The 27,256-nt window shown below is 40.7% G+C and overlaps 1 protein-coding gene across 4 annotated transcripts in view; it reads left to right on the top strand.

Moving 5' to 3' along the window:
- ACOXL (acyl-CoA oxidase like) overlaps positions 1 to 27,256 on the top strand; it is a 368,095-nt gene that overhangs the window by 109,574 nt on the left and 231,265 nt on the right. For all 4 annotated transcript variants that reach the window (XR_012689756.1, XM_075203751.1, XM_075203752.1 and 1 more), the window contains exon 10: positions 15,462 to 15,496. Coding sequence is in view for 3 of the 4 variants with exons in the window: in XM_075203751.1 (XP_075059852.1) it covers positions 15,462 to 15,496 (35 nt within the window). In the remaining variant the exon portion in view is untranslated. The remainder of the gene's footprint in view (positions 1 to 15,461; positions 15,497 to 27,256) is intronic.

A 27,256-nucleotide genomic window follows, 5' to 3' on the forward strand; every position in this document is an offset into this window, starting at 1 on the left:
AATAAACGACAGTTGTGAATCAAGGATTACACCTAGGCAACGAGCTTGCGGGGTGGGATTTATGGTCATGTTATCAACAGAAATAGAAATGTCAGGCATATATATGTATGTATATGTGTTATATATTACACACACATACTCTTGCTGGATAAATCTGAGTCTAAGCAAAGTAAGAAATAAGATAACATCCAAGTATTACCAGCAGGAAGAAGAAAACATATTTTAGATACAGAGGAACCCAACAACAGGCCGTGTTCTAATGCTGGACTGCTGGAGATAATATGAAGTAGCAGTTAAAAATAAAAGTATGATTGCAAAAAACAAGTTGGGAGTCAGACTGATGTTTTGAGGATTGTCTCTCTGCAGCAGATGTAGGGAAGCAGGGAAATCTTTAACAAACACTGTGACTTATTTGCTGCAGTCTGCACTATGACTAGCCGCCAGAAGGGGTTCTGCCTTTTTAAAAATGTCATCAGAAAGGTTTCCTTTTTACACACCTACTTCCACAATATGAAATATAATATAAGGAAAATGTTTCCGTTTTTGAGATACAGAACAATATTGTTATATTAAAAAGCCACATTTCTCCCATGCCTTTTGATGTTTTTTGTTTTTTTTTGTTTTTGTTTTTTAATGCATTGTTTTGCCATGACTATGGTATAGCTAACAGTCTCCGAGTTTATATACAAATCAGCCACCACATTAAAACCACTGACAAGTGAAGTGAATCTACAATGACTCCTGTCAAGGGGTGGGATATATTAGACAGTGAATGAATAGCTAGTTCTTGAGGTTGACGTGTTGGAAGCAGGAAAATGAGCAAGCGTTAGGATCTGAGTGATTTTTACAAGGGCCAAATTGTGATGACTAGACGACTGCCATTTTAGAGACGATCTGACCCAGTCTTTTGAGGGTGCTTCCGGTATGCAGTGGTTAGTACATCCCAAATGTGGCCCAAGGAAGGGCAATCTGTGAACCAACAACAGGGTCACGGACGCCCAAGGCTCATTAATGCAGCCTGTCCGGTCCAATCCCTCAGAAGAGCTACTGTTGCACAAATAGCTGACAAAGGTGATGCTGGCTATGATAGAAAGGTGTCACAGGTGCATCACAGGTTGTTGCGCATGGAGCTGTATTACCACAGACTGGTTAGAGTGCCCATCCTGCCCTCAGTCCACCACCAAAATTACCTACAATGGGCACATGACCGCCAAGCCTGGACCATGGAGCAGTGGAAGAAGGTGGCCTGAACTGATGAAGCATGTTTTCTTTTACATAATGTGGATGGATGGAACCAGGATGCACTATGGGAAGACTAGCCGACGGAGGCAGTCTGATATACTGGGCAATGTTCTGGAACTGTAACATTCACTACTTTAGAGGGCGGCTTCTTACAGCTAATGCTGTCCTTTATGGCAATGATATCTCTACATACCACTGTCAAGCCTGGTTATGTAAAAGTATGAGAATGCTATAAAATCTGTAATAAGTCACCAAGTAAAGAAAGATAGATTAAAAACACAAAGCAATACAAAAACAAGCATACGCAGTAAAGTAAGTAGAGGCCTTATACGAGTATGATTGTGTTCCTGTTAAGAAAACCCTCCAGCCGGCACAACACAACCCGAAGTCTACTCTGCCAATCAGGTGTTCACTGGAGCCCCTGATGGTGGGGACAGACTGGGCTGCAGACTGACAGAGGGTCGTGAAGTGTGTACCGGCTGGGGAGAACCCAGGCAAGCGGAGTAAGGTCCAAGTAGAGGTCAAGGGCAGGCAGTATACACGGGTAGTCAGTAGAATTTCCAGCAAACAGGAACAAGGCAGAGAGCAGGTCAGCAGACTGGCAAACAAATGTGTCCAAGGTTTTGCAGGAGCGGCCAACGGAAACAACTGACCTACCGGGCGAGTCCTGGAAACTTTGTTCCTGGCACAAACTTCACAAGACAGGACGTGACTCTTGACGTCAGCAGACAAAGACGGCCACCATACAGTACGGGAAAGGATTTCCAATGTTTTGAAGACTCCAGGATGTCCAGCAGTCTGATTATTGTGTGCTTCAGCAAGGACTGCCTTTCTTAGATGAACTGGGACAAACAAGCATCCTACTGGAGTATTATCAGGAGCTAATCTCTGAAAACCTTTGTAAGGTACAGCTCAGGTCTTGGGTAAACCCGGCATGGATCATAGACACAGGAACAATAGGCTCTGGACTAGTAACCGGAGCATGGTGTGCCAGGAAACTTCTGGACAGGGCGTCTGCCCGGACATTTTTAGAACCTGGACAGTAGGTGATTATAAAGTTAAAACGGGTGAAGAACAGCGACCAACGAGCCTGTCCTGGGGTTCAGTCATTTGGCCGACTGTATATACTGCAGATTCTTATGATCCGTTATAACGGAGATCTGGTGTGCAGCGCCTTCCAACCAATGTCGCCATTCCTCAAAGGCCCATTTAATTGCGAACAGCTCTCGATTTCCCACATCATAGTTGGTTTCCGCTGAAGAGAACTGACGAGAAAAATAGGCACATGGATGTAAGCGGTGAGTATGGGGATCTTTTTGTGACAAGATGGCCCCGGCACCGACGTCAGAGGCATCAACTTCAAGAATAAACGGTACCTTAGGATCCGGGTGTCTAAGGACCTGAGCAGACACGAAGGCTTTCTTCAGGGTTTCAAATGCCATTATTGCCTGTGGAGACCAATTAGCTGGATCGCTTCCCTTGCGAGTCAAGGTGACGATAGGGGCCACGATATCAGCAAAGCCGCCAATAAAACTCCTGTAATAATTGGCGAATCCCAGGATTCTCTGGACCGCCTTGAGGTTATTCGGCTGTACCCAGTCCAGGATTGCTTGGACCTTGGTTGGGTCCATGGAGAATCCTTCTGAGGAGATTATATAACCTAGAAAGGATACCTTCTGAACCTCAAACTCGCACTTTTCGAGTTTAGCATAGAGATGGCGTTCTCGCAATTTTTGTAGGACTTGTCTGACATGGCCCTGGTGTACTGACAATGACTCCGAATATATGAGAATGTCGTCCAAGTAGACAAAAATGAAATGTCCCAGAAACTCGCGTAGCACCTCATTAATCAGATCCTGGAATACTGCAGGGGCATTACTAAGACCAAACCGCATGACCAGATATCCGTAGTGGCCCGAGAGTGTATTGAATGCCGTCTTCCACTCATCACCTGCTCTTATAGGTATGAGGTTATAAGCACCTCGAAGATCAATTTTTGGGAAGATAGTTGCCCCTCTTAGTTGATTAAAAAGTACGGAGATGAGAGGAAGGGGATAGGTGTTCTTAACTGTAATGAGATTCAGCCCTCAGATACAAGGTCTGAGTCCACCGTCTTTTTTGGATACAAAGAAGCACCCTGCTCCTACTGGAGACTTGGATGGCCTGATGAAGCCTTTCTCCAGGTTTTCGTCAATGTATTCCTGCATGGATTTGGTCTCTGGACCGGAGAGGGAGTACAAGCGACCCTGGGGTAATTTAGTACCAGGAATAAGCTTGATGGCACAGTCGAACTCCCGGTGCGGTGGTAGAGTATCAGCAGCCTTTTTTGAGAAGACATCCTAGAACTCATGATACTGTGAGGGAAGCTGCTCCGGAATAGATTGAATCACACGCAGAGGTAGTGTCAAGCAAGACTCTGTACAATAAGAGCTCCACTGGACAATTTCTCCTTTTACTCAATCCATGACAGGGTTATGACGGGATAGCCAAGCCAAGGGTGGCCTAGAATCAAGGGAACTGACGGACATTCGATGAGGAAGAAAACTATGGACTCCGAATGGAGAGCTCCAATGTTCAATTGTAGAAGCGGGATCTCCCAGGTAATCTGGCCGCCGGGCAATGGACTCCCATCTAAGCCACATACAGTAATGGCAGATTTGAGTTTAATCATCGGAATTCCAGCAGTGCGGGCAAACTCGATGTCGAGGAAGTTGCCTGCAGCTCCACTGTCAATGAAGGCCGACAGGTTCACAGAACCAGCACTGGACGTGAGTTGTGCAGGGATTAATACAGCATTTTTTGGGGAAACAATTTATAGACCTAGGTGAACCTTCCCCTCATTCCCTAGGCATGCTCTTTTCCCGGCTTATTAGGGCAGGAACGGGAAAAGTGACCCCTAGTGCCACAATAGAGAAGCCTTGGGATCGCCTCCTGTCTCTTTCCTCGGAGGAGAGACGATACGCTCTTAGTTGCATAGGCTCCTCGTCATCCGGGATAACAGGAATCAAGACAGATGGAAGAGAAGATGCCTCCTTCTCAGACTTACGTTCCTTAATTCTTCTGTCGATTTTAATGGCAAGGTGCATCAGATCCTCCAATGAGGTAGGAGTCTGGTATTGCACCAAAGAGTCTTTAATCTGTTCCGACAGACCTAGACGGAACTGGCTACGTAAGGCAGGGTCATTCCATCCACTATCAGATGACCATCTACGAAACTCAGCGCAGTATTCCTCTGCCGACCGCCGGCCTTGTTTCAAGGCCGTAGATGAGCTTCAGCGGAGGCCATTCGGTCCGGGTCATCATATAGTAGACCTAATGCTTCGAAGAAAGCGTCTACTGACTGCATGGCAGGACTGGTCTGCGGCAAGGAAAATACCCAGGACTGGGGGTCACCCTGTAGGAGGGAAATGATAATCCCGATTCTTTGCTGCTCTGAACCGGAAGAGCGGGGTCTCAGCCGAAAATAGAGCTTGCAGCTCTCCCTGAAATTCCGGAACAGGGATCTATTTCCGGGGAACCGATCTGGCAAATGCATTTTGGGTTCACATGTGGAGTCTGGAGTGGATTGTGAGGTCTTTGCAAGTTCTTCCTGAATGGACAAACGCTCAGCCAATCCCTGGATCATTTGGTACAAGGACTCAACATGGCCTGCTAGGGCTTGCGCCGGAGACGGTGTGGATCTGATTCCATCCATCACAACCTCGTCTCAGTGTGTGGCCGGTTATAATGTTGGGAACCCCTCCAGCCGGCACAACACAACCCGGAGTCTACTCTGCCAATCAGGTGTTCACTGGAGCCCCTGATGGTGGGGACAGACTGGGCTGCAGACTGACAGAGGGTCGTGAAGTGTGTACCGGCTGGGGAGAACCCAGGCAAGCGGAGTAAGGTCCAAGCAGAGGTCAAGGGTCGGCAGCAGGCAGCAGATCCGATAAACAAGCCAAGGTCAGGGGTCACGAGCAGACAGGGAGGTCGGTATTCAAGCCAGAGGTCAAGGTCACGAGAAACACAGGCAGGGTCAAAATCCAGGCAAAGGGTCATACACGGGTAGTCAGTAGAATTTCCAGCAAACAGGAACAAGGTAGAGAGCAGGTCAGCAGACTGGCAAACAAAAGCTATAACCGGCAATGAGGCAGCAGACCTCATTGCCTTAAATACTATCAGCAGCCAATCAGAGCCTGGCTCTGAGATCACATGAGCAGAGGTTCTGATTACTAGTTAATTATTTAATTAGCCCACAGGCTTGATTATTGCTGCGCACGTGCCCGGCTGTCCCCAGCTGCCGGGACGCGGCGCTACTGCTGTTAGCGTCCGGTCGGATAGATTCCGGAAATGACGATCGGGACGCCTGCAGGGAGGAGGTGAGAGTCGCAGCGGTGTGCTAACAGTTCCCCTTTATTTCTGCAGGTCACTTACCTGTCATTTTGACTAGTTGCTGTGAAGTATATCTGACATATTAGAAATGAATTCTACTAAAAGCCATAAATAGTGCTTAAGATTAAAAGATCTGTTCACAGTTCTATAATGTTCTATAATGTAACTAAATGCTTGTATCTAGAGTCAGACAAGGTCCAATAGTAGCCTCTTATTGCATGGTCCATATTGGTGGTTAGATTCGAGCACTGACGTTACTGTGACAGAAAAACTTCACATTCAACTTCATTGAATCCAAAATGAAAACTATAAAAATTGTGATCTAGTATTAGAGAGGAGAAAAAGAGAGAAACAGAGTTAAAGGGACATATCAACAGAGGAATGGTTTCACAGTTTAAGGTGCCCAGTCACAAGCAGAGCTGAATTGCACAGATCTAGTTATGGGGACATTTGACCAGATTGCCATGTGTCTGAACACCACTTACTCAAACGTATCATTAATTGACCTGATTATCCATTCTGAGCTATCGAATCTGACAAATTTGGATCATTCAGTATAATTGATTGGGACTGGATACACATTTTGTAATTGGTTTACCCAAGCTGGCTGACAAGATATCCAAGTGTGTTCCGAATAGCTAAAAAAAGAGAATATATCACTTTGCAGCTCTGGAACACAGTATGCTAGCTTCAAAGTCATCCTACCAGCAGTAATCCCAGCGGTAGAGGCCCTCAGAAGGTGGAATTACTTAACATAGAATTAGTTAGTGTGATTTGTAGCTGTGTCTTTGAGGCCCACATTTGGGTGACTCCCTGCTGATTAATCACATTGCAGAAGGCAATCATACTTGCTGCGTACAGGCCACAGTATACTGTATATTTGTCTAGAAGTGATAGAGACTTACAGTTGCAAGTAATTAAAACTGACATTAAAAATGTTTATAAAAAAAATGTGTTTCATTTGTGCCTTTTAGGTTATATTTTATGTGCTCATTCACTTTTTTTTTTTTTTACATTTTTTATGCAACTTGAGCAGCAAATGATAAATGTGACTTTTAAATCTGCACTCTGAGCAAGTTGATAAGGATTGTGACTTGTTTCTCTGGCTGTTTTGCATTTAAATGCAGTTTTTTCTGTTAAATAGTCCATTATTGAACCACTTCCTAACTAGCTATATATTTACCGAAGTGACGTAATTATTTGTCCGTTGTATCCTTATATTTGGTTAGTAGTGATGTCATTACTATTTGCGAAGAGTGTTAATTTTTATCATCCATAACTTTTATTGAAACTTTCAAAAGTATATATAGGGGTACAGAAAACATAAAGGGACATCAAAACAAAGGGGGGTACGAGACTGTTACTTTTAATACTTGTGCGACATGACTGATTTTGAAAGTATTCTGTATAGATTGCCTGTCGGTGAATACAAACACAGATAGATATAAGGAATACCTTTGTTTTAAATTGAAAGGTATATTGGTAGTCACTTTTGAATTACGTAGCCTGTATAAAAGCACTTGGCTCTTATGTGTGTGCTGGTTTCACTCTTATCTCTGAAAGTTGAATCCATTACTGACCATGTGCTTGCTGACTGACACAGGCATATTTACAGAGCTCTTGTTTGTTTCTGTTTTAGACCACTTTTTATAAAGTTTAGATGTCTCAAAACTTTTGCAATTAGAACAAACTGTTGCTCAATGTATTAAACACATTTTGCCATTGCACCAAATATATAGCACCAGAAGATACAGGAGAGTCTAATAAATTAACATACAATTGTCTAAATATTCGACGACAGTTGTGATTTGAGTCAAAAAGTGTCTTTAATCTAATCTAAGCTATGGCTCTAAAATACTGCCTGAAAGATCAGAGAAATTTTATTGTAGAAATCATTGACAATTGTGTGTATGTACATTGCAAAATCTTGGAAAAAGGAACAATTTATTTGTCGGCATCATAAGTACCCAGCTCATACTTGCTGGGATACTGAGCAGAGAGTAAAAGTGACTCATCCCTCTGTAATGAGGATTTACTGACAAACTATCTTACAGCACGTCTGTAAATGTGCCTTACAGTGCTCATTGTCAGCACTTCCTTATTCAATGGTAGGAAAATGCTGGGATATCAAAATGACATCAGGAGGAAATACTTAAGTGGTGGGATAGTGGAGAGTGGTCACTGCCTCCCACACATTAATACTATAATCCAGGCATCTGTACCCAGAGACAGATTAAGACTATTTGGGGCTGATAATCACCTGGTTTTAGTTAATTTCCCATATTTAAATACCAATATAGATCTGACCATGCATCTTGCAATTGTTCGAACCCTGACAATTATAGAGTATTCCTATTACTTCACATTATATTATGTAATGAGAGCACATATGCAAGTGTAATGATGTGTAAAGTATAGTATTTTACGAAAACTAAATTAATTGCAACGTGTCACTTCCACATCATACTCCAACATTCTAAGAAGTCCAGTGTAGTAAAAAATACATTAATACTGTAGCTAAGTCTTTGTAGCACACCAGCACAAATACAATTTTATTTAAAATGTAGTCTGAGAGAATTTCCAGTGGGTGGAGCATCAGATAGAGATGCTTCTGATCACGGCTCCTTAGCGGCTTAGAGTACTATTCAATAAACAAAAAAGAAGAGATGAGACAAGCAGCGCGGATCTGAGTCTTGAGCTGCCCCTATGTTTAGATTCTGATCCACAACATTAATGTCAAACTAGACAACAAAAATATGAACATTAAACAAAGTTATGGCACTAATGACCCAATAATCAATCTAAAAAAAAATGTTCCAAACTCAAATCAATAAAAATATTTCTCAAGAATAACCCATGTAAAAACCAATGGGAGAAGAAAAAACCTTTTACACCAGAGACTTCCAAGTTCTGTATTCTTCTGTTGATATAATGAATATGTGAAGTTTGTATGATGATCCTCTCAATCAAACGTGGAGGACCTCTCTTTTCGTTCTATCATGATGTGACATAGAGAAAGCAGAAATTATGGTGCAGACTTGTAAAACTCCATAAAGCTACATGTATTTAAAAAGTCAGAAAGACAAGCACATTTTTCATCAGCGATAAGTAGTTCCCTCCGTAATAAGCCCGTAAGGAAAAGCACTTACAGGACTTCCACTATTAATAGACATCTCATCTCCAATGAGTATTCTTTTTTTTTTCTCCAACATTATCTAAATCCAAAGAACTCCGAGATGTACCCAGAAAGAGTGGAAAAAAGAAGTACTAATAGTGCATTACGTCTTATAATAAAAAGGATTTTTATTATGATGTAAAACTTAATTATGTCTCTTTCTAGACACTCTTAATTAGTACGTTCTGATAAGTAAGGTTGGTTTCTCAGTCATCTTACCAAAACACCTCTCCCTGTCCTCAGCTCTAGCCTCTATCCTTCAAACTGTCGTAATATTTATTGCAAGTTAACCCGTGCATGATACTCATGCATTGTAGTCAAATCAAGCTACTTAAGGTGTTAAAAAGGTTCTTGTCATGCATTTGGGCCTAGCCCAGGCCTCCTCAGGGGAAGAGCGTTACTTCCCGACGCAAGTGCCCTTTTTTAACGTGGTTTTGTCCACATGTCACCACCTCATCATTTTTCTCCATCACCTCATACTTCATCTTCATCGCCACATCCTTCATCAAGCTACTTAAGGTGTTAAAAACTCCCCACTGTCACCCCCGGCAACCACCAACCACTCCCAACTGTCACTTCTCCTTCAAGAAATATATAGGTCAGTGTATAACTCTGCCCAGCAGGTGGCACTGCAGCTTGGGTTTTTTTTTTTCACACACGCCACTAGGCATTTATATAGTAGATTTTGTGGAAGTATCCTTTATTCAAATAAGACTGTACCTCCTCCACCCCAACTTATTACTGTTATTGAAAAACCGAATATATTTTTTTTAAAAATGTAAGTCATTTTATAAAAAGAGAAATGGCTTAAGAAATGTTGTGTGTACTTTGTGGTGAATTGTTAGTGTGGGTGGAATGTGGGGAGACGATTGAAGCAAAGAAAAGAAGAGGGTGTTTGATATGGAAGTTGATCCTTTACTCAGGGGGAGCTGGGTCATCATCATAGTGCACGGTCCAGGCAAGCTGAATATTGAAAAATTGAATGGGATGATCATGTATTATAGTAGTGATGTGCTCCAGTTTTTGTATTTGCCATGTGTTATTAGTGAGTGCTCGTATAGTGAGAGGGTCTTCTTTTTTTCAGTTAAGTGCTATGAGGCACCTACCTGCTGTGAGAATGTGTCCTATCAACTTTTGTGTATAGTTCAGCACATCAGGGATTGGGCGCTGGAGTAGATGATAGATAGGTTGCGGGGGAGGAGGACATCGTTAATAGTTGTGATTTAGGTCTCTGGCTTCTTTTTAGAAGTTTTTGAGTCTGGGGCAGCCCCACCAGATATGGAACAGAGTGCCTTCCTCTCCACAGCACGATTGGGAACCAAGGGCTAAATGATGTTAATTCTTGAAGGCAATTACCTGCATTTTTATTTTATTCGTGAGAAGGATACCGGCATTGCTCAATAGCAGAGACACCTCCAAATACCTGTGGTAATGTCAGCCCTCTCATACGCAGTGTAGACTCTAGCAGCCAGCATGCATCGAGATGACTCGTAGAGCATATTTGTGTCACTGTTGATTCTTTCGCCAGAAAATATTGTACAACAATGAATACATTATTGCTCAACTGGCTTGCTACTATTTAAAGAAAATAACTTTTATGTGTTTAAAATGACAGTTTGTAGACATCCTTACAAAAGGAACGAGTCCACGATTTGTTTGCTGTGTGGAAAAGTTTAATCAGTATACTTCCTGCCACCATCAAATTACAAATTAAAACGTGTTTGCAAACTAAAAGCTGATTTGAGACGAGACCAGTTCTTGATGAAGTACCAATACATATATGAAATATTAATCAACTTGTTATTGAGTTATTGGAACCATACTGGAACCCTTCTCCCAACCCTCTCATATCTTGGCCTAAAACCTTCCCCTTCCCTCACCCTAATTACCATCCTCCTTAAGGGTATTGGAAAATAATCTGTCATTTTGTTTGTTCTACTGTATAAAAGAAATTTCAAATAACCTTTTGATGTATTTAATATTGTCTTTTATTTATAAAGCTTCAACATATTATGTATCAGTGAGCAGATCATGCAGCAAACTAGTGACCTACAGTGACATGTAATGGGGTAAAGATGAACCTGCCCAAAAGCACTTAAATTATAATATTTGTGCAATATACTTGAGCCAAAAGGGTTAATGGTAGTGTTGTTGGTAATATATTTTCATAGATACATTTAGTTCCTGGCTCCAGACAGTTGATAATTACTGGTACAGTGCAAATTTCTGTTTCTGGACAGTTGGTTATTACAGACACTGTACTAGTACTTGGCTCCAGGCAGATGGTTATTACAGACACTGTGCTAGTACTTGGCTCCAGGCAGATGGTTATTACAAACACTGTGCTAGTACTTGGCTCCAGGCAGATGGTTATTACAGACACTGTGCTAGTACTTGGCTCCAGTTAGATGGTTATTACAGACACTGTGCTAGTTCTTGGCTCCAGGCAGATGGTTATATTAAAGTAATTTTATCGTTTTCAAATAAGCATTGCCCAATCAATTGTATGTGTTTCCAAAGCACAAAGAGATTTATTTTAGCAGATGTAAACAGTTAACAATTCAATACATTATTATATTATGATACTGTACAGTACAGCCAATGCCAAAAGATAAATACATACCGATGCTATCGCATGCGCTCGCTGCGCAACCACGGGACCCGGTGGACAGTATATCTGTTTAGAATACTGTGTCAGAGTTGACTGAGGGCCAGGGGAGTGCAGCTATGATTATATACAGTACAGTGTTACACAGTGAACAATAGAGATGACGTAGATTGTTTCTATAGGTCCAGACGTTGGGTGGGTCCAGGGTAAACAGGTCATAGGCTGATTCAATCTAAGGAATCAAAAGGTGGGGGTCGTCTCTCCAGGGGGTCTGCTCCTTTCATAGCCAGCATCATACAAAGGATTATTCCCTAATATCAATAACTAAAGTATGCAATGTGCGAGCTCTTCGCCGACTGCACCGGACAGCTGCTGATGAATAGGGGATCCATATGATATCAGGCATGACACCTTTCCTATAACCTAAACCTTTAATAACACTAAAATGTACATATAATCATATTATATAAACTAATAATAAACCAAATACTATCTGCTCATAAATTAGTGTAACGGTACCAATATGAATACGAATTATATAGATAACTAAATGTTGTAATGCGAGTGTGTGCGTGCGTATTTTACCGTGCGATCACACCACGCCACGTGTTACGTAGCGTACGTATCGCAATCGCAAGGCAAAACAATATTAACCAATATACTTTCGTTCATACAATTATACGACTTCGACAGTTATAACAGACACTGTGCTAGTTCTTGGCTCCAGGCAGATGGTTATTACAGACACTGCTAGTACTTGGCTCCAGGCAGATGGTTATTACAGACACTGTGCTAGTACTTGGCTCCAGGCAGATGGTTATTACAGACACTGTGCTTGTTCTTGGCTCCAGGCAGATGGTTATTACAGACACTGTGCTAGTACTTGGCTCCAGGCAGATGTACCTATTAAATGACACTTTAAAACTTTATAAACCACCCCCATTATTTACCCACTACTTTTTCTTTCTTTAACACTTCTGTTTACGGTTTATGTTCAAGAAAAGTTTAAAATGGTGGTTCTTGATTTTATACATATACTGGGGCTCCTATATTTCTGAAATAAAAGTTAGGACACCCATCTGATAGAAGTTTGCTGGAACCATATTATTCACCCCTTGCTTTCTTTTGGATGATCTGGTGAAACATAGATTATGGAAAAATATTGTCTGACGCACAAATGGCTTAGGCTGCTAGACCTGTAGGATGTAAATTCTGCCTGTCTATTACCCTAGTGACCAAGTTTATTAATATTGGACCATGCCATTGTAGAAATATATTTAACCCACATTATTCAGGTTACTTTTTCCACCGTGCCCATTGCTTTTGTCTAGTTGCTATTGTGAGTAAATGGCCTTTGGCAATCCCTGCAACTTCCTGTGAGGGCTGATTCACTACCTTATGATAAAGTTAAATTATATATATATATATATATATATATATATATATATATATATATATATATATATATATGTGTATATATATATATATATATATATGTGTATATATATATGTGTGTATAAGTATTGCTATTTTAAGTGTTCATAGTAGATGTTGAAAGTGATTCGGACAGATATTTTGGTATAGATTTATGTTAATATATTGGTCTAGTAAGTATTATATAAGTAGCAATCGAGGTACCTTTACTTTATAATAAGTAAGAGAGCTCTGTTTCAGTTATTATGTACAAAATGTGTGTTTTTTATTTTGTTTATGCAATGGTATTGTTCACACTATAGTAGTCTGTTTTTATATAAAATTCTAAATTCCGTTCAGTGTGATATGATTTTATACAAGTTAACCCGTGCATGATACTCATGCATTCTAGTCAAATCAAGCTACTTAAGGTGTTAAAAAGGTTCTTGTCATGCATTTGGGCCTAGCCCAGGCCTCCTCAGGGGAAGAGCGTTACTTCCCGACGCAAGCGCCCTTTTTTAACGTGGTTTTGTCCACATGTCACCACCTCATCATTTTTCTCCATCACCTCATACTTCATCTTCATCGCCACATCCTTCATCAAGCTACTTAAGGTGTTAAAAACTCCCCACTGTCACCCCCGGCAACCACCAACCACTCCCAACTGTCACTTCTCCTTCAAGAAATATATAGGTCAGTGTATAATTCTGCCCAGCAGGTGGCGCTGCAGCTTTTTTTTTTTTCACACACTCCACTAGGCATTTATATAGTAGATGTGTGCCTGTGATCCAGAAAAGGAGGACGAGGGTTCCATAGTATCTCTCTGGTGTTGCTTAGTCCAGGATACTAGCAAAACAAGTGTAAACTGCTGACGTGGCGCCTCAAATAGGTATGCAGCCTAGTGTGTATCAAAGAAGACCCACTAATGCTTCAATAAATCGATATGTTACAAAAACAGATTGATACATACATATGGCGCTGCCTATACGCCCACTGTGTCCTGGAACGGACATGTACAAATGTGCTCTCCAAGCAGTTCTCTGCAACGTAAAATCATATAACACAGAGTCAATAATGGTGAAGTGTGTTCAACACATCAGTTGTTCAAATACACACATTTCCATAGAATTCCCGTGCTTGGATAACTGTAATATGCACCCGTGTCTTCACTCTTTGCGTGAACCCCAAAGGGTATGTGCTTACTAGAATGTGGATGATATCACGCCCAAATCAGATCAGGTAGTGTAGATTCAATTCCAGCAATCACATGGGTTCCTCGAACATAGAACAAAGTACATCAGCGCATGGTAAGTATAAAACCTCAGTATCCTCACCGCGACCTCTCCGTCTGTTCACTTGTAGCGTCCTCAGTCCCGGTTCCAAGTAAATATAAAACCAGTAAATTTAAAACCAACACGTTTCGACTCGTAGAAAAAGTCTTTATCAAGGTTAAATCTCCCAGTCTGGTGTTCATCTTTTTATAGCCGTTTCCTGATCATGATTCAGATCAAAACGAGGCTTGAATCTTTCTCCGTATGCAAGTTGTTCCGGTGTTGATTTTACTCCCCGATCTAACCGTGGATACAATCTCCTGTTGCTCTTAAGAGGAAGATTTACCCTTGATAAAGACTTTTTCTACGAGTCGAAACGTGTTGGTTTTAAATTTACTGGTTTTATATTTACTTGGAACCGGGACTGAGGACGCTACACGTGAACAGACGGAGAGGTCGCGGTGAGGATACTGAGGTTTTATACTTACCATGCGCTGATGTACTTTGTTCTATGTTCGAGGAACCCATGTGATTGCTGGAATTGAATCTACACTACCTGATCTGATTTGGGCGTGATATCATCCACATTCTAGTAAGCACATACCCTTTGGGGTTCACGCAAAGAGTGAAGACACGGGTGCATATTACAGTTATCCAAGCACGGGAATTCTATGGGAATGTGTGTATTTGAACAACTGATGTGTTGAACATACTTCACCATTATTGTCTCTATGTTTTATGATTTTACGTTGCAAAGATCTGCTTGGAGAGCACCTTTGTACATGTCCGTTCCAGGACACAGTGGGCGTATCGGCAGCGCCATATGTATGTATCAATCTGTTTTTGTAACATAGTCCAGGATACTACACAACGAAAGCCCTGGTGTAATTTGACTAAGGTGGAGGTGCTGCATTACTATTGAAGAGAGAATGTTCAGACCACCCATAGGCAGGACAAACGCATTGATACGCCTACATTCACACTCTAGCACTAATAAGTTACACGCTTAAGAAATTTAGGTGCAAAATTTGCACTTAACTACAACAACCAATTAGCTTTAATCTCTCTAGTGCACATTTACAATAAAAGCAACTGTCTGATTGGTTGCTAGGGTTCAGTACAACTTCTGCACCCAAATGTTTAATGACCTCAAAACGTCCAGTGAGTGATCCACATCTGCTTAGATGACCGCTTCCGTTTTTTTTGTTTGTTTGGTTTTTTTCTTCTTTCTTTTTTTTAAAGTTCTGGAAACAATTTGTGGCTTTCATTGCTCATTTATCATAATTGTCTCATGCCATAGCTGGTCTTTGTCATTGAAGGTCTTAAATGCTCTTGTTTGTTTTAATTGAAATGTAACTAATAGTGTTGTTTTTTTTTCCAGCTTGGATTGACCATAGCCATTCTATATAGTCACAGGTAAGGATTCCTCCATTATTTTATTTTTTAAATTCTACATGTGCTTGCAGATTATGGTATTTTCCTAAATATATACTACATTTCAGTGTTGTCATTTAGTGGATACATCCACCCCATAAACGAAACCAAAAGGGTTTTGGTTAAATACTCTCAAATACGTAGAAGAATCTGCATTACCCACACTACCTAGTTGTACAGACTATTGCACCCCATACTGTGAAATAAAGGTATATAAGAAGTACCTCAGAGTGTAACATTCTATTTCATAGTAGGTTTGCATTATGCTATATAACTGGGATTGTGAAGTGACCACCTGCCCATGTCTAGCAGGGTGTTTGTGTGAGCACCCTGCCAAGTTTAAGATTTGCTACACCCAAGATATATATATTGCGGCATTTAATGAATTAAATTAGATATATTTTGTAGTAATTAGATATATTGTGCTAAATTTCTTTATTGGGCCCAGACTATTCATTACTACAGCGCCACTATTGTTTGAATCTATATTTTTTCTCAAATGTTACCAGATAGCTTATTGGCTACAGATTGGCAGCCATGCTTTTCGAAACTGTGACATGAAAATTGTGTATAGGAAATAATCTTAAATAACAAAATGTTGTTTTTTTTGCTTTACTTATCTGTTTGTACAAGATGAATGCCTGGCTCAAGGTAATTTGGTTTTCAGTTTGATAGATGCAGTAAAAGCAACGTTTATTGTTCTAACATATCAGTAAAATGTTCCACATTAAAAGGTAGAAGAGACCGCAGTTTTTCTTTTTTAAACAAAACATATTCAGCTTGCTGACAGTGTACCTATGATACATGTAAAACACTTTTTTTTCTCAATACACCTACGCATCAGGAAGTGTATCCCCAGTACGTGGGTGGAGGGGGCCTAGAAGGAGATGTCTTATCAGTCAAGGTGATTCTGGGGATACCAAGGTGGTTTTCTCACATGAAGGCTGAAGAGCAAAAATACATTATCTAAGAAACATCAGTCATACATAAAGTTTACAAGAAATTAATACTTTTCTTTGTGTAGGATGCTGACACCCACCATAGTGCCTTCCATTATTACATATTGTCAGGTTCCTAAATCTGAATGTAGGACACCATTATGCTGATCTCGGTTGAGTCACTTTTAAAACCTGACGTGATCATCACTGCTTTAGTGGAAAAGGATATACATCTTTCACTGAGGTGGACTTTTCTGTTTAAGAGGAAAGAGAGAAGTAGTTCTGATACATGAGAGTCCAGGCAAAAAAATAATACAACTATACATGCGATAGAACATGCATAAATAGCAAGCAAGCAAAATAATGAGACATAAACATTTTACTTCCTGTTGGATAGGGGACCTGCTTGTCCCTGGGTCCTAGACTCTACCCCTTTCATTCTGTTATTTCTTATGTTTATTTATAGCAACTTATTTATACTTCAACTGTTTCATGCTCCCAACACCAATATATAGATCTGATAAACAGAAATATCATATTTTACTGTTGTGACTTGTATGCGTTGTTTGATTGCTTGACAAGAGTGACAATGTGTGGTGAGTTTCTTTTGTGGGGCAGGGCCCTGGGGCTTTTAAGAAACTAGCTATGATCATGCTGTTGGATAAATCATAGTTTTCCACATTTAAGATTTATATTTGGTCACAAGCTCATTACTGGTAATTGCAATCTTGTTTTTGTAAGTTGTAAGCAGCAGTAAGTCAGGGGGAGTGTTTATGGATGCAAATGTTGTGTAACACCCCCTTCTGTATTAAGCGTTGGGAGGGTGTATATATATATTAAACAATGCAGATGCTTCTCACCTCGGTACTTGATTTTCAGTGCCTCCACCCGAATCGCTGCTTTCTCTTCTGGGGGGTGTTCAAAAGATACACCAGGGGGAGATTTGGGAAACCCCCTGCCCAGTATTAACACTCTGTGACAAACTGTGTCCTGCAAAAGCCATCCAGGCACATTTATTGAAATGGAAACCCTGAATGCAGCTTTGTAATTTTATAGAAAAATATACTTTGGTATAATTTGAAAATAATAGTGCAAACAATACAATACAGTAATAAGACAGTGTGGATGAAAATGGAGCACCACTTCTTACTATGAATACCAAGTTAACACAATACCTCGCAATAAATCAATAACATTAACAGCATACAATATGAACATTAACTGTCACAGCCTTATACACATGGAAAAATATATCAGATACCTTACTTGCTCCTGATACTGGGAATATCTTGCGGGGTGAATGTATATAAATTTTCCTTATAGCTCTACAATGTACTGCCAAACACACACACATCAGCAGTATTCAAACATGGCACACAAATGGAGCAGTGCACTGCAAGTTGGAGCCCTTCTGTATGGATGCAGCATGGCATGGAAACATCATGTGTTCAGATTGCAGCTTTTAGAGGTCTTTAAATCACTTGCAGTGAAGTACAGCAGTCACAGTATGCAAACCCTTCTGTAGCAACAGCTGTAAAATCATTTCCTATTTGTATTCTGGGACTTGTAGTTCCACAAATGCTGATTAGACAAACACTTGGTGCACATTTTCCTGCCCACCCATCTATCCCTAACTCTTCAGCCCTTGCGGCCAGATATAGTCCAAACCCCACTTGAATAATAACAGACAGGTAAAATAACCAGTAACTTATCTGCACCAGTGTGTGTCACAGGTCTTAACTTGATTATCTCCAAAATGGCTGACTTGTAAAATGTCCTTCTTCAGAGGTGCATGCAATCCTCCTCCTACAGCTTCAAACTGTGACTTCCAGCAGGTTCTGTTCATGACTGCACTGAGCTCTGATATCTCTGCAGACTGTCTGTTCTCTCTGCTCAGACCACCAATCCAGTGCCCTTCTGCCTAGGGTCACCTATCTGGACACAGCTCAGTCTCTCCCAGGATGCCCCTCTCTTTCTCTCCCCGCCCCCTGGTTTATCAGTCTTCTTAGGCTCAGCCCCCTCTCCACAATAGCCTTGTGGGAAATGTAGTTTCTCTTCCTGGACTGGTAAATAGCTATAGCCATCTCTTTTCTTACTGATGCAATTGTGATTATTAGCCCCTGGGTGCTCAAGTCCAACTGCAGCATCCCCAGGGGTTACAGTTGTAAGAATTTGTTTTGCAGAAATGTTTCCTATTGTTGAGCATGCAGACCGCTCTCACATACCCATTCCTCAATTAATATTTTTTTATAGAAAGCTATACAAATCAAAAGAATTATTGACTTTCTCTCCGATTCAATAGCCAATGAATGGTGTAATCAATAAAGAAATGAGTGGCATGTAGGAAAAAAGACAACTAATATTTAAAATTCTCCACAGGGAATTTGCACCACAGAAATAGACAGGTATGTCGGCAGCCGCAATAAAGTATTGGAAGGCGGCATCTTGACTTCTAGTTGGACTTCCATGTCCGTGAGATTGTCCACAAGGATCCCTTTTACAAGTCTGGAAACTGTCTCTTTGTACATTAGTCTATATATTCCTGCCCCCTGTACAGAATGCTAACAGACACCCAAACCAAAATTTATTTTACTAAAAAGTCTGTGACGGTCATGTGGCTCTCATGATGAACAGTTCCTCCCTTTTGAATCTGATATCAGAGCGACAGCAGTCTATTAACACATCTATCCAAAATCTTAGTCTGAGGTTGGGTGTAATGTTCTTTCTAATTTTTGAAACGTCTAAGTGAACTTTTCTTTCAATAAGCCAGTTTGCAAAATGTTTGTTTGTGTGTGAAGTATGGGTCATATATTTATGTGGATGTGTGTCTGCAAAATGGTGGTTATTAGTGGTACGGCTAGGTCGCTTAAATTTTATTGTGGAGCATAATATAGCTGATAACTGATATAGTGCTCTACAGACATCATGTACAGTTGAGCAAAAGTATGATTAATAGGCAATTAATTTTTTTTACTGCTGTCATATTACTGGATATTACTAATGCACCAGCAGTGATAATGCCTAAAGTGTATCAGCAGTAACTGTGCCCAGTAATATGCTAGCAGTAACTGTAACACCTAATAATGAGCTACCAGAAAGGATTCAATTGTACAGCTGATGGCTTGTTAATGGGCATTATGGTTACTGCTGCCATGTTACTGGGTAGTGCTGCTTGAGTGGCATTTGTCACACGTTCCTTAGTAAGGTTTCTATTTGGCTGTTGGCCTATGCCAGTTAGACATCAGCGGCACAACACCACTGAAGAAGGAATAAAAGAAGCGAACCAAGTAGCTGGTTATGGCTTATGTTTTATTGGGCATTACCAGTGCTGGTGGTTTGCTAATACCCAGTAATATGACAACAGTAAAGTAACACTGATTAATATTGCTACTGAAATATTATATCGGCTGTAGTAATGCCCGGCAAAATAAGATCACCTGTCGATTTTTTCCGATGCTTGTATTCTGACCAGCTACTTGCTTTGCTGCTTGTGGTGTTTATTGTCCTGTGTAACTTGATGCAATATGAGGGTTATGCCGCTGGTGTTTAATTGGCCTAGGCCAACGGCCTAATAGAAATCAACAGCATATATAGAAAGTCTTACTAAGAGGCATGTGACTGCTGCCACTCATGCAGCAATACTCACTACAGTCTTTCACTTCTGCACTACATTTGGTAGGAGAGAAAATGAAAATAAAAAAAATAATTACAAAATTAGATTTGGTAATAGTGTTCCAAGGCTGTGCTTTGTCCCAGACTGCAGGGGAGGAGCTGCAGAGTGCTGCATGAGTTGGGCATCAGTGCTACAAATATTTATGGTAAACTCTTATTTTTAGCATAAAACCTGTTTGTTACACACCTAAAATTCAATATAATGAACATAGATACATAAGCGCACATCATGAAAAATAATCACTGCCACCTGAATATGTCATTCTCCACTATAGTTTAGCTGCAGCAAAAATAGAGACACACTAATAACAATTTATCTCATGTCAATATACAGGGCTAAGCTTCTAATTTTGGGATTTGAATCTAGATACTTTGCAGTAGTGCCCTAAACTGTTCCAGACACATACTGTTTATTCCTATAGTCTATTAAATATGGCCTTAATGTAGATGGGATAAAATGTAATAAAATATTTTTGCTGTACAAATCTACAAAAATTGCAGAGCTTTAATGACCACATTAATAAACAAGGCAGATATGACAATATTAAATGTGATTTGAATGTGAATTCTATGTGATATATGTTTAAATTACTTTATTGAATCACTTCCCAAATAAAATTGGTCTTTGAGATGTAAATTCTGTGCGGTTATGGGAAAGAATTGTAATGTTATTTCCCAGAAGCACTGGGAAAGTGGTAAATGGGAGATGTGCCCAGGTTTCTGTCATCTGTGTTTTAAAACCCGAGGGAGAGTGTGTATGTTTGGATGTATTAAGATCTGGGGAATTTGGAGGCCAAATCAACACGTTGAACTCTTTGTCATGTTCCTCAAACCATTCCTGGTCAATTTTTGCACTATGAAAGGGCACATTATCTGCTGGAAGAGACCACTGATATCACGGAATACTGTTGCAATGAAGAGGTGTACTAGGTCTGTAATAATGTTTAGGTTGGTGGTATGTGTCAAATTTACATCCACATGAATGTCAGGACCCAAGGTTTCCCAGCAGAACATTACCCATAGCATCACACTGCCTCCGCCAGCTTGCCTTCTTTCCATAGTGCACCATAGTGCTTCTTGGTGTCATCTCTTAACCCAGGTGACGACACGCAGACAGTCATCCACATGATGTAAAAGAAAAGATAAGGTCATCTTCTAACATTGCTCCATGGTCCAGTTCTAGCGCTCATGTGCCCATTGTCGTCGCTTTTGGTGGTGGACAGGGGTCAGCATGGGCACTCTGACCGGAGTAGCTCTTCAGTGAGCCTTGGGTGCCCATGTCCCTGTTGCCGGTTCACTGGTTGTTCTTTCGTGGACCATATTTGGTAGGTACTAACCACTCCATACTGGGAACACCCCACAAGACTTGCCGTTTGGAGATGTTCTGACCCAGTTGTCTTGCCATCACAATTCAGCACTTGTTAAAGTTGTTCAGATCCTTACACTTGCCCATTTTTCCTGCTTCCAACACACCGACTTGAAGAATTGACTGTTCATTTACGGCATAGTATATCCCACTCCTTGACCATTGCAACATACTAATCAATGATATTCACTGTTGTCGGTGGTTTTAATGTTGTGGCTGACCGGTATATACATTTACAGTGATCGAAGTGGACCAGTGGTTAGAAGTAGACCAGTATGAAAAAAGTAATGGAAATTTAAGTAAATGAAATTTGGTAGTTTTACAATGCAGGCAGTAGGAGAAATGGCTGCATGGCATACCGCCATATACACCACCACTTCGACCACTGTATGTATGTATGTATGTATGTATGTATGTATGTGTGTGTGTATGTATAGGTGCACTTGTATGTATGTGTGTGTGTGTGTGTATATATATATATATATATATATATATATATATATATATGTGTATATGTATAATATAGATCTATCTATCTATCCATATCCACTTGGTTAGTATTAAGCATTGAGTTGTCTGCGTTGAATTTGTGGTACTAAGCCCATGTAAATGTAGGACCGAGTGGTTATTTTTAAGGATGACTGATAAGGCACTCTACAGTTTCAGTCATTGACTAAATGTCAGCTGAGATGGATATAAAAGCAGTGAAGGGGTGTGTTTTTTTTCTCCTTTCACATTGCATAATTGAATCTGACATTTTGTTTCTCTACCTCTCTGGGCTTGCCTCTGATTTTCAGTCCACCAGTCTGTGACCTAGAATTATAATACTGTAATATAACCCCAGTACCAAGTGACAGGATTACTGTCCCACTTCAGTCACATAGCTTTCCTCTCTAGTACTAATCTGGAGTGGGAAAGATGAAGAGAGTCAGTGAACATAAACCTAAATATTCTTAAGCATAATGAGACATTACTGATGTACAGCCAAATACTATTCAGTTATAAATATCACATACTAAGTCACTGATTTAATCAATAAATACACTTTATTAGCATGAGGAGAGTTACTCCTAGTATATATAGTGCAGTTCTGCTTATTTTGAGAGCTATGAAGCTCCCAGTTGTTGAAAATAGATTATGTAAAACTGATGTAAGTTAGAATAATGCTCCATTATCATATTCACTTGTTTGAATCGATTGGTACTTTTAAAGATCTAAAATCAGTATTTTAAGTTTTAAGAAGCATTGTCTAGGGTCTGAACACTTTTTGTTATCATTTTTATGCATCTCTTGCTCATCCAGATGTCTCCAGTGTTTGGCTACAGTTTGTTCTATCACCGACCTATCAGATCATCATAATACTAACCGCAGCATGTAGTATGTCAGATGAGCGTGCCACTATATCATAATAACATCTCTCAGCTGTCCGTTTTATACATTTAACCTGTTATAGAAAATGGCTATCCTAGCTAGTTAATAAATGTACTATATAATGAGTAAATAATATGTTATTAATACAAATTAAAACTAGATTTTATTACTAATGATCCATGGCTTTGGTTGGAAAGGATTTTAATGTCTTTAGTATTATGTTCAGACTTTCATCAATTCTAATTTTGTTAACTCAGAGCAAGGCATAATAAACCCTCAGTGTGACAGTTGCCAATTAAGCTTTACAAGGAAAGAAATTTCTTTCTGACTCAAAACATGGATACATTCCCTGGATTAATTACCCCATACTGTACTCATATTATAGCTGCAGACACAACTTCCTGCAAGAAAAGCATTTCAAAGTCTTGGAGACCTGGAAACGAGATATTCCAAATCCGCGACCTTCAGACAAAGTCCTAGCTCATACAGCGCAAGTCATGAGAGCATTAAGCTCAGCTAAGCTCCAGGAAGTACATATTAAAACAATAAGTAGGGCGTATAACTCACAAGCTCAGAGGAGGCATATGTTATGTGCGTATTGTCGCTAACCAATAACGATTGTCGAACCTCGATTTGTGTTTCCAAAGCACAAAGATTTATTCGCAATAAGTGGAATAATATGCTCAAGCGAAGTAATAGTAAATACAGCCGTTACTTATCGCAGGCGCTCTGGATCCAGTGCAGTCATTCAATCCTGAAGTCTGGGGACAAGAAGTCTGCACTCTGGATCACAAGCTGCTGCTTATATACACAATCAAATACAGTAATACAATGAAGATGGTATAGCTTGCATCTATTGGTCCAGGTCTCAGGAATGTCCAAGGGGTCGTCAATCATTGGCTGGTTCATCCTAAGGAATCCAAAGGAGGGGGTCATCTCTGCAGGGGGTATGCTCTGCTCTTCCCGCCAGGATTCCTTAGTCTTAAGTAGTTCATAATTCCCTATCATTCATAACTTGCGTATGCACTCTGCGATTCCCTCGCAGAGTGAACCAAACAGTAGGATATGTAACAAGGTTCATTATGATACCACTCATGAGGTTATTCCTTTAACCTGTTCCGTGTATTTCACTAATATGCATGTAACTCTGATATAACATATAAATACTACTATATTTCGACATAACTGACTATGTGTTGCAACTACCATTAATGTGTACTATTTTATAAGTATGCGTGTTTGTGCGAATGTATGGTAAAAGACCAATTACTGTTGCTGCCACGTGCAGTGGATGCGTATGCCCTTTCATGCCGTAGCGTGCCCTTGTACGTCATAGCGTACCGTACGCATCTTTTCAGACAAAGACAACCAGGTTTGCTAGACTTTAATTGAAATGACTTTATCCAATTTGCTGACTTCGACACATATAGCGGAGAATAAAACTGGATCTTATCCAAAGTGTGGAACTCAAGAGGCTACCTTGGTACACAATATTTGGGCATGTCTGAAGATTGTGAATTTTTGGAACAAACTCCTTTCTAAATTTTACCTTTAATATACAATTGCAGACAAATCCTGAGGCTTTGCTGTTTGCCTTCTTTGATGTGTGGAAGGAGAGAATACTGAATCCTCAAATTGTTTCCCTACTAGCGGTTATTGTTACACTAGCAAAGAAAGCCATACTTGGTAAATGGATTGCACGTACGTGCCCGACTGTTATGGAAGTTAAATCAGAATTGTTAGATGTTTAGTATTTTGATAGGCGAGCTACATTCTCAGATCTAGAAAAGAGCATAATAAATGGGGCATGTATATTGAAACCTTAAAACCTCATGTACAAACTCAAATTATGCAAGTTTTTGAAAGAACCAAGTGGTCACTAATGAGGCGGCTTTAATGTTCTTTAATGTCCGTTTAGTTATGAGAATTTTACAATTCTAAGTTGTAAGTAAGCCTGACCTGTATAATCTAGAACAAATGTAATATATGGTTTCCTTTTTTGCCTCTTACAATCGGATATCTGCATTCTAATTCTAGTCCTAATCCTGAGGTTATTCTCAATCTTAAATTTAAGCTTAAAACAGATATATTTTGTTGTCATAAAATCTCAATATCATGAAAAGATATTGTCACTCACCGGACCGTGAGTGCCTCTACTCTGGTGCGAGGTCCTCCATATTTTCTATCTACACCTGTGTGGAATCGTGGCCGCTCGCTATCCTGCCATCTGCGCATGCGCAGGTCTCGCTATTAACTTCACCTGTCCATGGAGGTGATTGACAGAGCAATCACCTCACCCTATTTGAGGCACCTGCAACCCTAGGTGGGGGCCTGATCTTGAAGTCTCATTCCCGGTGAACTTCTATAGGTGTGTGCAGATTCCATACTGCTTCCAGCTTTACTCGTTTGTACAGTTTCCAGACTGTGTGCAGCTTTCTCAGACTACAGCTTCCACGCTGCTCCCCTGTTCAACTCAGCGGCGGTTCCCATACCGCTACAACGCTATCATCCCGCTGATCGTGTCACAGCTTCCACGCTGCTCCCGGCTCCACTCAGCAGCGGTCCTCTTACCGCTCCAACGCTGACACTCTGCTGATCGTGTTACAGCTTCCACGCTGCTTCCCTGCTCAACTCAGCGGCAGTGCCCATACCGCTACAATGCTTCACCTCTCAGCTGATTCCGGATCTACACAACTGGGTATGCTCTACTAACTATTGACTATTACCTATTTTGCTCACATACCAGTTGCATCCATTGTTGTTTGTTGCGCAGGGTACAGGTACCCATATAGACTGTGTTTCCGCATTGCTCCAGTTAGGACAAGCTGTCACTCAAGCTCGATATCTTCTCACGCTACTACTTAGCCTCATTGTGCTTAATCTGCTGTGATCAGCTTCTCCTCACTGCAAGGCACCAACTATATACAGACTATTCATTGTGCCTTCCAAGACATTGCTCTACTCGCGCTGTTCCCATACAGCCACAGTTTGCCTTTCAACTTCACTCTCCTGCACCTGGACAAGTCCTCACTCCTTCACACAGCAGTGGTACAACTTGCTGCACGCAGACCACTGACTTCCCTGCTACAAACCTGCACCTGGACAATTCCCCCTATCACAGCGGTGGTACAACTTGCTACTCGCAGACCACTGACTTTCCTATTACCTACCTACACCTGGACCCGTTTCCTCACCATAGCGGTGGTACAACTTGCTGCACGCAGACCACCGACTACCCGGCTACCTACCTGCACCAATCCTATTCTTCCCATCAGAGCAGTGGTACAACTTGCTGTACGCAGACCACTAACTCCTCCTCTACCTATCATCACCGATCCACGTCCACTCCTCGTGTCTACATTATCTTCAGTTCCAGTTTACAGCTCCAAGTCGTTGATTGCCTCAGACTATCTCTACTCTCCTGCTGTTGTGTCGCTCCAATCATTCACCTGCCTGCTTTGATCCCCGCCTCTCCAGCAGAGTGCCATCTGGTGAAACTCGGGTAGCAACTCCTAGTGCCCGTGACAGATATGATGATGTTTGTAACAGTGTGTATTGAATTTAAATGTCTGGAATTATAGGATGAATCTCCCTCTCCCCTCCCTTCCTTATCTCATCTATTATTCCTTATCCCCCTCCCTCTCTCATACCTTTTTCGTATAAAATTGAAAATGTATTTGTACAGTGCATTACTGAGGTATCTGACAATGTTTGTTGATGTACTTTGTTAAACCTGTACAATAAACAGTTTTGTAAAAAAGTTTGTTTAGAGCTTTGACCAGGTGAAGAAATCAGGTGCATGAGTATAGTGCTCTCTCTTATCATTTTATGCTCTGGTTACAAACATCCTCCGTACGCAATATCTAGTTAGAAGAAAGTCATAGATGTGGCTAAGGTTCTGCAAAATAAATTTCATATTTCAGACCACAAGTCTTAAACACTATCATGTAATGAGCATCTCTGCCAAAGCCCACCACAATGTCACTGCTTCTTAGACAGCTTACACTGCAAGCAGCTCTTCTTTCACGTTCCAGCATTTCTATAAGATATCAGTGTAGCCATTATAACCTTTATACTGAAGTGATGGCTCTAAAAAGGTTTCCTGTAACACCGCCATTGTTAAAGACATTTTAACAAAATCATCACCCAAAATTTTAGTTTAATCAGTAAACCTCATTTCCCCGACTAGTACAAACACATGGTTGCATACCTGGGATTCCAGAGGATCGGGGTAATCTCTTCCCTTCTGTCACCCGCCCTCCTTGTGCAGATTTTAGGATGTACCATACTGTCACCATGCTATATCAAATAATAATTGTAAATGTGTCCCTAATCCATATACCTCTCCAAGTTATCTTCTCTGCACGTGGGGCTTCATCCCCTGCTGCCCAGCCT

Source organism: Mixophyes fleayi, chromosome 3 (assembly GCF_038048845.1).
Source record: "Mixophyes fleayi isolate aMixFle1 chromosome 3, aMixFle1.hap1, whole genome shotgun sequence".
Taxonomy (NCBI): domain Eukaryota; kingdom Metazoa; phylum Chordata; class Amphibia; order Anura; family Limnodynastidae; genus Mixophyes; species Mixophyes fleayi.